Raw genomic sequence first — 12,073 nt, 5'->3', positions numbered from 1 at the left:
CTTTATTGTAAGTCTAAACCTAGAACAATCACTGCCTTTATTGTTAGTCTAAACCTAGAACAATCACTGCCTTTATTGTTAGTCTAAACCTAGAACAATCACTGCCTTTATTGTAGGTCTAAACCTAGAACAATCACTGCCTTTATTGTAAGTTTAAACCTAGAACAATCACTGTCTTTATTGTAAGTCTAAACCTAGAACAATCACTGCCTTTATTGTAAGTTTAAACCTAGAACAATCACTGCCTTTATTGTAAGTCTAAACCTAGAACAATCACTGCCTTTATTGTAAGTCTAAACCTGGAACAATCACTGCCTTTATTGTAAGTCTAAACCTAGAACAATCACTGCCTTTATTGTAAGTCTAAACCTAGAACAATCACTGCCTTTATTGTAAGTCTAAACCTAGAACAATCACTGCCTTTATTGTAAGTCTAAACCTGGAACAATCACTGCCTTTATTGTAAGTCTAAACCTAGAACAATCACTGCCTTTATTGTAAGTCTAAACCTAGAACAATCACTGTCTTTATTGTAAGTCTAAACCTGGAACAATCACTGCCTTTATTGTAAGTCTAAACCTAGAACAATCACTGCCTTTATTGTAAGTTTAAACCTAGAACAATCACTGTCTTTATTGGGAGTTAAACAGAGTTATTTCCCTTGGTTTAGAAATTTGATTAATAAGTTTGAACTTAGAATCCTAGCTGATCACTACTATTAGAGACTCAAATACTTGTCAAAATCTTTATAATTGTATAGGCCTTACTTAATGTAATTTGTTTGGTAAACTTTGAATACATGATGGGAACAGTATATCTAATATGTTCGGAACTTCCTGATACATGTAATGAATAAATTAAAAGCAGATGAGTCATTGAAAACTTTTTTTCAGATAATGACTTTAGAATTGAATTATTTATCTCCCTGAATGTACTGTCAATAAATCATCAGAATCTTATAAATGATTTACTATTTTGTAGGTCTATCTTGTAGCAGTATGGTTTTTTGAGCCCTATATGCTGCCTATAACATTATTACTGGTTTTCCTAAAGAATCTTGCCTTTTCTTCCATGCAAACTGCTTTTTCTACAGAACCAACAAATGATGTAAGTATTTAGGATTAAGATCAAAATTAAATTCCATTGAATTTTTTTTCACAATTGTTTGTCACATGCTGAAAACAAGAAACCCTAAAATCATTATAGATTATTGTTGATCATCTCAACAAGATTGATTTTCTCACTTGAGCCAGTACGGCGAAAGTGAGAAAAGCATTTGAGTTGAGATGACCAATGATAATCTGTTGATCACTATTTTACCTATGAGGACCTTGTTAATTTCATTGACAACGGGCACCTGCACACTTAGTTTCTAGCGATAATTTTTCCTTTCACACTCCTTTGATGAGCAAGGAAATTATCGGTTTTGACAATTTGTAACTGCTTTCATCAGAAATAACAATAGAAAATCTTAGAAGCAGTACAGAATTTTATGATGAAGTTATAAAACAAAGACAATAAGGACCAATTGCTTTTATTTATACATGGATATAAACAGAATTTTGACAGTTACCCTTGATTTACAGACAGTTAAAAGGACCTTTATCTGGATATTTGTTATTGAGATCCAGTAGTTTTCAGCTAAACAGGAATTGAAATTAAATTGGGCCTAGATTCAGTAAAATTCAGTGACCCAGGATTGGGTATTTTTAGAATAAGATCCATTTCTATCATCCATGAGAGAGAGGACAAGCAACTTAACCAACCAAACATTTGATTTAAATATTTTAAAAAGATATAAGAAGATCAGGTATGAGTGCCAATGAGACAACTCTCTATCCATGTCACAATTTATAAAAGAAAACCGTTAATGGTCTTAGTATGATCTTCAACATGGAGCTTTGGCTGACACTGAACAGCAAGCTATAAAGGGCCCCAAAAAATTACTAGTGTAAACCATTCAAACGGGAAAACCAATGGTCTAATCTATATAAAAAATGAGAAATGAGAAACACTTATGAACCACATCAACAAACGACAACTAATGAACATCAGATTACAGACTTAGGACAGGTGCAAACAATTGCAGCGGGTTTAAACATTTTAATGGTACCAAACCTTCACTCTTATTTGAACCAATAGTGTAACATCACAACATAGAAAGATGCTTTTTATTTCTATGTTCTTTATCTTTTTGTTTACAGTTATATGTAGATGAAGATGATGATGATGATGACGATGAAACAAAATTGGAAAAGGTAGATAACCCTAGATTGACAGAAAACCAACAATCGATACAAATATTTTCAATGTTGTTTTACTGTAAATTCAGAAATTTTAGCATGCATTTATTATTGCGATTTTGTAATTAAGACTAAAATGCAATTTTAATTTTTGCAATATTGAGAAAAATCCTGTTTAATTCATATAAATAATCGAGAAGCAAGTTTAAATTATTGCGATTATAACCCTGTCACATTTTTCACAATAATAAAAACACCGCAATAATTTATGAAATTACAGTTTGTTGTCTTACAAAATGTTCATTATTTCTTTACAATTTTACTTTAAAACTTTGAAATAAGGTGCAACACCCAAAATGTGTTTGTTTGGGATATAAAAAATTAAGAAACAAATATTAACAGACACAAAAAAAAACACACAAAGGGAAACAATGTTTAAATGGTGTGCTTTCCTTGTCAGACCTTTATTGATAAGGTCCTGAATTAGATTTCATGACTCTAACTTGGATTTTAAAAGATCATTTAAATTAATTTATAATCTATTTTTTTTTTTTAATCCATCTGAATTAATTTTCACTTATCAGAAACCAATTGAACATTGTTTTGAATAGTATGAACTATGTATTGTTCTACCAAGAATACAAGCTGTTTGAAGCATGGAAAATATATATACATTGTTTGAGATGATTGAATTAACATCAACATTTGATAACCAAAGATATCTTATCACTATTACTGTTGTATAAATATAGTAGGTGTACTGTATATTGGTTGGGGAACTTGTGAAGAATGAAGGTGCATGACAAATTATTAACAAAAAACTTGTATGTTAATTCACTGTCATATTAGATGAGTTACTATAGCTAGGGGTATTTTTTTGTTTAAATATGTCAAAATTCGAAAATATGTAGATTTTATTTAAAATAAATTGAATGTTTTCTCCAAATAAAACCCAAGAGTTGTTTTTGAAAAAGTTATATTAGGATTAAGTCTACAGCAATATTATGCAAAACTATAAAATAGTAAATCTTAGAAACTTTGAATTTAAGTTGTCTATCTTTTGCTTTTTGAAAAATTTGTTATGCTTTTCATTTTTATCTAGACTTTGCCTGAAGCACTATTAAAGAGTATTTTATTTCCCACTAAAAGTATAAGGGCATGCATTCTTAAGACAATGAAGTCAGCTTGTGCAAAATATTTTTTTACATCGTTCTATCAGCTAATTACATAGCAAAACTTTTTATATTTAGTAAATCTACACAAAAAATAGTACTTGATTGTTACAGTTTCTAGGAATCAAGCTATTAGAATGTAGGAAACTCTTAGATTAACATATTCAGTGTAGGTTTTAAATAAAGGATTAACATTTTCATATTTTTTTATTTGCAGAAAAAGGTAAATTAATTCTTCAGGTAGTTTACACCTATCTGCACCTCAACTCTCTAACAACGATTTAATTACATGGTTATAATTTCCCAGACTAAACAGTTTATTCATGGACATTTTAACTACACTTCATCTAATAAATCTTACATGATCAAATTTCCTAGAAAACTATAGTTATCGAATTTTATTAGACGAGTGTTCAGGGAATTTTATAAAGGAAGTCTTTTTCAGAAGGTATTTAAAATTAATAAATATGTATATTAGAAACTGTTTTTCCAAGTTTCATTTTCAATAGATATGTCCTGAATAACTGTTTGAAGAACTGTTTCCTGTATTTGTGTCTGGTTTATTGACATTCTAACCGTTTGAGCTGGGGTTTGCTTAATAATTCTGCTTGATAATAATATCTCACTTCTCACCCTCTCTTTTCCTAAAACTCATATAGAACAATCACTCTCTGCTGTATGGTGTTTCTCTCACTTATTGCTAGATGTCATGTATTACTAAATCATACTCATAAAAATTGTAAAATTTCATGCAGACAGATTATTAAAATGATTAGATGTCATTTATTGAACTGAAAAAATGAAAATCTAGAATTTTCAGAAACAGGGTACAGACATTTAGAAATTTAGAAATTATTTTATCTTCTTTAAAGGTGAGAGAATTGGGTTTTGGTTCCAGAATTGTTTAAGTCCTCTGGTAGTTTTGTTAAAAAAACAATTTACATGTGTTCAATTATGTTCTGTCAATAACTCCCAATATTTCTTTTCCTAGGGTATTTTTTTGTCGCATTTATTATGCCCCATTTATGGGCATTATGTTTTCTGGTCTGTGCCTCCGTCTTATGCCGCATTATGTTTTCTGGTCTGTGCCTCCGTCCGTTCGTCCCAGTTCAGGTTAAAGTTTTTGGTCGAGGTAGTTTTTGATTAAGTTAAAGTCCAATCAACTTGAAACTTTATAAACAGGTTCCCTATGATATGATCTTTCTAATTTTAATGCCAAATTAGAGATTTTCCTCCATTTTCACGGTCAATTTAACATAGAAAATGATAGTGCGGATGGGGCATCTGTGTACTTGGGACACATTCTTGTTCTATATTATTTTGAGACATGGTACATTTAAAGGTGCAATAACTATTTGTAAATTATATATTTGTTATATGATCTTTTCTAATGACTTTAATATCATATTCAACACATGTACTATGATATAGATATTATTTATGAAGTTTATAAAAATATCATAATTCGCAATTCTATATTTGAGGATTATAACAGATCTTTGGCATTACTATCTCTTGTTTCATTCTGAGACTCAATATCAGACTGAGGTGCAAGCCGAGGGATCTTATGTGTCAATGAATGATACCAGGGCTAATGTGCATGGGAAAGGACATATTATTTTATTAAATGCTTAAAAGAGGTAAATTTTGAATTAGTATCTGACAAGATACATACATGACATTGTTCATTCGATCCTCTGAATGTTAGTTCTACTGTCAGTGTAGGTGTTCTTTACTTGCTTAATGAACAAAATCATTGACAATTAAAACAAGAATTTTCTTCATCCACCATTATTTCATGGAATTAAGGCGGGTGATGTCATTGAGAGAAGGGCAAAAAAACTATGTTATTCCTCTTGACAAAAAATATGATAAGGGACTTAGTGCAGTTATTGCATATGCAAAACCCAATCTTTTTGCTGAAATATGTAAAATATGCTAGGAATATATGAAGTAGAAAAGGAAAAAAAGTGTATGTATTTTACAATTCAATTTTTAGGCATGTTTTCTCTTCAGTGGGCTGCATTTATTCATATACTCTTACAAATAACCAATAATTATCTTTAATATTGGCTCCAAGTTGTCTTCCTTTCTTAAAGTGTTATTAATATTACGGTAATGGTAAATGTCTGAGCCATTTTGAATTATGTATTTATGTTTGCACATTAGGATGAAAAGAAGAGTGTTCATGAGATATACAAAGCTGCCCAGGAAGTATGTCTACAAGTACAACAAGGCATGGACATGGTGGCATCGCTCGGTGAAAGATTTAAAAAGTAAGGAAACAAATCTGTTGTAATGTATAGAGTTGGAAGTTAAGGTGGTACCAAACACTAAAATCAATTTGGCTTGTTTAATTTTCATAAAATTTTGACAAAATATTAACTTTGACCCTTTGACAAAAATATAAAAGTTTCAAAAAAATTGAACCACACACTTAAGCGTAAAAATTTCACTAGATATATAGCAGTTTGACAAAAACTAATTTGGATCATTGAGAAGCTTAATATATGTCCTTAACAATAAAATGTAACTAAAACGTTCAGCTGATTTTACAGAGTTATCTCCCTGAATTTTATGTTTTACCCTTAAAAGAGTCTACAAAGGAACATTTTGTTCTTTTTTCATGGATAGTTCAAATTATCACTTCCACATTTTCCTCTTTATCCATATTTCATTATTTGCAACTTCCTTGTGTGACAGGTTATACTTTAAAACACCTTATGTTGTAAATTATTGAATTTATGTAAATATACATACAATAAGACATTTTATCTAAAGTGTACCACAACTTCTATGTAATGAGTGTTATTATCTGATAATAAAAAAACCAACATTTATTCTGTAATCGTATGCCTTATCTGTAGTTTCTGCTTCTATCAGGTGCACCACCAATGTTGTAGTAGGGCTTTTACATAAAAACCAATAAAACAAACCATCTGAACTTTGTCTGAGTCCAAATACTTTTGATTTAAGAATAAAGGAAACCAAAAAACTTTTAAAAAGATTATAGATATATGTATATGACTCTGAGAACTTCTGAGTATAAAAGTAAAAAAACCAAGTCCTTGAAAGTCTAAACTAAATTATGATTATTTGTTATTTTTACAGTACCTTTAATTGGACAGTACCATGGCTGTCTACATTTGCTGTTATTCTGCTCAGTGTTGGTGCTGTCGTATTATATTTTATACCAGTCAGAGTACTAGTTATGCTTTGGGGTAAGTTTTATCACTTATCTGATACCATAGAAAGTTAAATACCAGTACAATATATAAAGATAGCCGTGGATAACTTTCAAACAGGTTTTATATTGGTACAATATTATAAATTTACAACATAAGATAATTTGATTACCTGTGCATTTTTAGTGTGCCTCAATCAAGTTGAGTACCCTAAGTCATCCATATCTATTTCTGTGCATCTGCAGCCAGTTCTAAGTAACTAGATGACATGCAGCCATATAAAGACAGACTATGCCTTGATTTAAACCTATCAGACCTAAATATCATGGTTTATTGCTTTGGATTAAGCTTGTAAATTTCATTATTAATACTAAGTTTTATGTCAATCTTGTCAATTACTGTTTACTATTGATCTTTACAAGTTTTTGTACTGACTAATTATTCATTTAGGTATGATTTCATGTTATGCTTAATTACATTAGAGTTGTATTTCAAGCTATGAAGATCTGAGAATAGTTCCTGAATTATTTTGAAATCATGGTTTATAATCTCATTTCAGGAATCAACAAATTTACCAAGAAGTTACGAGCACCAAATGCGATACCAAACAATGAATTGTTGGACTTTTTGTCGCGTGTTCCTTCAGACAGTGAATTGGTTAGTAACAAAGCTGTAAAATTCAAATATATATGATATGTAAAAATACATAGTGGTTATCAAAATGTGTCCTGCTTCATGTTTTTTTACCAACTTATAGTATCTGAAAATAAGATGTTTTTTTCATGGCCTAAATGAGATAAATCTATTACATATGACCATGAATTTTACATTCTAAATCTTTGAAAGTAATTGTGATTTCAATTACTTCTTTTATGGTATCAGGTACAATGTAAAACAATATGGCTACCATGGTCAATTCAACTTCATGTTCGAACATTTTCAGTATGAATTGCATTCTTATGAATAGTATAATCATGATATTTTACTAGCTTATTCCAAAAGATTATAAAACAGTTCTTAGCATGAGGATCATCATAACCTACTTTTTAGGTGTAGGCTGTGCCAGTTCTTTATAAAGATTAACCTTGAATTCTGGAACTAGATATCTATGACAATGCATCTGTTTAACTGTCATTTTTAGGGTAAGGTACTGTTTTATCATATTTGTTGCAACATATTTTCAGGTGCAATATAAAGAGCTTAGACCAGATATTCCTAACTTGAAGAAGAAGAGATCTTGAAATTTGTGAAACCATGTGATATTTATACAGAACCAATACTGAACAATGGTTGTGCTACATTTGCTCATTTACTTTTATACTATGTTCCTCAATGAACTCAAACTTGATTATTCCTTTTATGTTTTCTGTAGATGCAAGGACTCTTTTCATAAATAATCTTAAGATGGAAATTTATTGTTAACAACAGATTGTTTGTTAGAAATAATATTTTTTTCATGGATATTTTAAAAAAGAGGTCCCTGTTGTATATGCTGTCTAACTGCTGGTACAGTTTGCAGAATTCTTTTATAAAGAATTCAAAATTTCAATATTTTAAGGTTTTGGTTGCATAATCAGTAATTCAAGTTCTAAACTGAATAATGTAATGTACAGTCATATTTTTTGTTCCCCACATAAAAAGTGGATTAAATCAATGTAAATAATTCTGTGACATATTTTTTTTTTTTTTTGTCTTTTTCTAATAATGAAATATTGTTAATTATAGCTGCATAAAAATCTTCTTATCTTGATTTATGGTCTGATAATTCATCATGATGTCTTAGGTACAGATCTGAGTTAGGTTAGATTGAGATACTGGTATTATTTGTGTTCAAATAGAGATGTTACCTTAAGACTATTTAATGGGTAATTTTAGAATTTTTGTGTTCCCCAAACTTTCTTAAATTTGAATTATTATTTAACAAAAACATTATTAGGTTATTTGACTTAAGATTTAATCAATAGATAATTAATTCCATGCATTTTCAAATTAATTGTCTTGTTCTTTCAAGTATTAGTCTGAGGACCATTTTGTATTGTATGACATGTCCCAAAAATATATATGCACTGTATATGTATATTATATAAATAATACTATTGGCAGCTTAAATGGAATCTCGTTCTGTTATTCAGTATCAAAAATCAAAGCACTGCTAGCGTTGTGAAGCAGTTGATTAAAAACCAGCTACTAGACATAGCCCCTGTTCTCTTTAAACAACTAGGTTCATATTTCATAAAAGGCTGTATAATTTCTGATCAGGGTTGACAAATTATACACATAATGATATTGTCTGGTTGAAGTACTCTATTTGTGAAATAAGGATAAATTCTTAAGAAGTTGTAAATCTTAACCATTATCAATACGATTCTTTGTATGAGATATCCATTTTAACCATGTGTCTTAGTAGATGTGTATATTGAATATTTTTTGTCAGTTTTTTTTACTATGTTCCTTATCTGTAGAATGAGATATATTGTTTTTGTCCTGTTTACTTGTTTGTTTGTCCACAACAAAAAGTTTGTCTGAGTGTGTTCTCCTGCATTTTACATTAGAATAAAATGAATTTAGCTACAAATGTAAATTGCTTTATGCCTTGTGCAGATGTACTAGAGAGCAGATGTACTAGAGAGCAGATGTACTAGAGATATAAAATTGATTTTTGGGATTTTTTGGTATAGAAAAAACTTTGGTTTTACCACTTCAGCAAAGATTGTTGATGTGAAATTTCATACATTTTACTTTCAAACAGAAACAGGACATAATTATTTCATAATATGATCATGGTTAGAAGTGCATTTCTTCAATTTGTTAACCTCAATTTCTTGTAAAGGAGTTGATATCTGGTATATGTACCAATTTAACAAGAGTAAAGAGAGGAACATGTGTTTTTGTGTCAGAAATTTTTAATTTGCAATGTAAAAATGCTATTTATACTATTTATTGCATTATTTTGTATTGAGATTATTCCCATTTTACATAATTCCCATAATATAATGTATAATTGATTATTTTGTATACTTAATTATGTCTGTACTACAGAACTCATGTTATCAACATATCTTATTTAGGATTATTTTACTGTCATAGGAATATTGAGATGACTGTAGTTACTACAGTGTAGTGCTTCTCATTATCTTATATGGGCAAACATGTCATTTTTTGTTTCAGCTAAAATTCAAAGCAATAACAGCGTAATAAGCTTAAATTTTAAAAAACCTAAACAACTATGTTTGGACAGCCAATTATACCAGAAAGGAAAATGTTTTCAGTTTATTATAAAACAACATACACTTGCAGAAATCCTGATAAAATAACCAAACCTCACAGAGATAGCATAATTATCTTTTTATTGGAGGTTAACATTTTTGATAAAACTGACAACATTTTTTGAAAGGAATGTATACTTCCTATAATCATGTCTCATTTCATTCGTGTTGTAGATATCTCAAACTAGCATCCATTGACATTCCACACTTTGAAGGTCAAATGTGTTACCTTTAAACTGAACTATATTTAAGCAAAGATTTTTTTTCTTTCATATCATATTTTCCTGGGTCTCAATGGATTTGGTTCTAAAGAGCTGTTTAATACATATAAAAAAAAGTGGGTTTTTTTTCTTTTTTTTTGCTCAAAAAATGATCTATCTTTGAAAAGATGGGATTTTTAAAAATATAGTTGTTTGAGGTTTAAATAGACTAAATATGCATACCATGATTAAATTTGTGTATGCCAGCTATGTGTTTTGTCTTCAAAAGACTCATCATTGTCGCTAAAATAGAAACAGGTAAAAATGCAAATGAAGTATTGAGGAATGAGGATCCAAAATTCTGAGAGGTTTTGCAAATTACAGCCAAGGTTTACCTAATCCTGGGTTAGAACATCCTTAGTATTTCGTAAAATTAAGTTTTGTTAACAAATAATTTATAATTGCGACCATCTCAATGATAATTCATATCAACACATAGGTGTTGAGAACAAATTTGTTTTCTAGTCGAAAGTAAATAAAACAAAACTTGATGAACTAAAGTAAAATACTACCTCATTAACATTAGATCATATTTAGTTTGTAATATTTGACTTTACTTGGTATATATTATACAATTAAGTGCAATTAAAGCTACTAATCAAATGTAAGAAAACAGTATAAGTAGAATTAGTTTTGTTTTCATAACTCATTGTGCAATAATTTCTTTGACCAAAGATCAGAATTTATAGAATAAATCTGATTATTTTTATTATAGAACAAAACGTTGAAGGGAATCATTATTGTCAGATAATCTACCGGTAATTAAAAGATAATCCTATTTATTTGTTTCCAATTTAATCTTGGTGGGGCTTTTTATAGCCTTTTATAAAGTATGAGTTTTGCTCATTGTTGATAACCATACAGTAATCTGTAGTTTCTAAAAGTAACATCGTTTAGGCTTTGTTGGCTAGTTGTCTCATTGACAATCATACCACATCTCCTTATATTGTATATAACCTGAGAAATTCTAAAGGAGAAGATACATTTTATGGCTTATTTTATTCTGTAGATTCATCCAATTTTTTTTCAAATGTATGATTTTCATTTTTCAATTTCAAAAGCTAGACATTCACAAAGTGTAAATATAAGCCATGCTTCAGTGACGAATTTGAACTGTATTAAGTGGGATTTTCAAAAGAAAAAAAATAATTGGTAAATTTCTGAAACATTTTTACTTATTGCATTGTTCAAAATGATTGTTTTGTCATTGAATACATACAAACACAATATACACCTACTGAAAATCTCTTTGGGAAACAGTTATGCTCTACATTATTGCTCAGTATTGATGAACCGAATAGTTTGTCACAGTTTTGTGCAATTACACTATTATACTGAATTAACCAGTGATTTATTAGCTCTGCTGCATAACCTATGAAGTGGGCATTAAATCAAAACTTCAATATTTAATTTTGACTAAATGTGTTTTAGAAAATAGCCCAGACTAGTGAGGAGAAATCCTTTAATGGTTGAAACATTTGTATGCTAAAGAAAAGGATTCAGTCTTCTGGGATTGTCTTCTTTTATTTATAGCATCCATCAATCAATCATTAATTTTAACATGTAACAATCGTGTTTATAACAGAAATCCAAAACTGCTCAGTAATGCTTATGTTATGATCAATATTTAAATTTTGCAAATTTTATTTTCAAAATTTGCATTTGATCCAGTACAAATGTATATATGCATGAAGTCCTCTTTTTGAAGATTTTTGGTAAATGTATTTGGTGAATAAATGTTTACAGATAAAATGTAATCCATACAAAGTACAAATTTACATGTGTATTAGTCACATACAAAGTACAAATTTACATGTGTATTAGTCACATACAAGGTACAAATTTACATGTGTATTAGTCACTTCTTGTTATTTATTTGTTATTGTTATTCTTTTTTTTGAATTTTTTAAGGTGGAAGCCATGAAAAATTAAAATATATATGCAATA

At 29.3% G+C, this 12,073-nt stretch overlaps 1 protein-coding gene across 12 annotated transcripts in view; it reads left to right on the top strand.

The window, feature by feature from the left end:
• LOC143071449 (multiple C2 and transmembrane domain-containing protein 1-like) overlaps positions 1–12,073 on the top strand; it is a 92,568-nt gene extending 80,495 nt beyond the window's left edge. For 9 of the 12 annotated variants that reach the window (XM_076245733.1, XM_076245735.1, XM_076245743.1 and 6 more), the window contains 6 exons: positions 982–1,107; positions 2,205–2,258; positions 5,585–5,691; positions 6,527–6,636; positions 7,160–7,257; positions 7,785–12,073. In XM_076245733.1, the coding sequence (XP_076101848.1) occupies positions 982–1,107; positions 2,205–2,258; positions 5,585–5,691; positions 6,527–6,636; positions 7,160–7,257; positions 7,785–7,841 (552 nt within the window). In that variant the 3' untranslated portion in view covers positions 7,842–12,073. Of the gene's footprint in view, positions 1–116; positions 148–981; positions 1,108–2,204; positions 2,259–3,632; positions 5,538–5,584; positions 5,692–6,526; positions 6,637–7,159; positions 7,258–7,784 lie in introns of those variants that run through there. The other 3 variants (XR_012976905.1, XM_076245734.1, XM_076245740.1) reach the window with 3 other exon arrangements.

This window comes from Mytilus galloprovincialis, chromosome 4 (assembly GCF_965363235.1).
Source record: "Mytilus galloprovincialis chromosome 4, xbMytGall1.hap1.1, whole genome shotgun sequence".
In the NCBI taxonomy this organism is placed as follows: domain Eukaryota; kingdom Metazoa; phylum Mollusca; class Bivalvia; order Mytilida; family Mytilidae; genus Mytilus; species Mytilus galloprovincialis.
The sequence above is the reverse complement of the archived record's forward strand: the minus strand, read 5'-3'. Positions and strand labels throughout refer to the sequence as shown.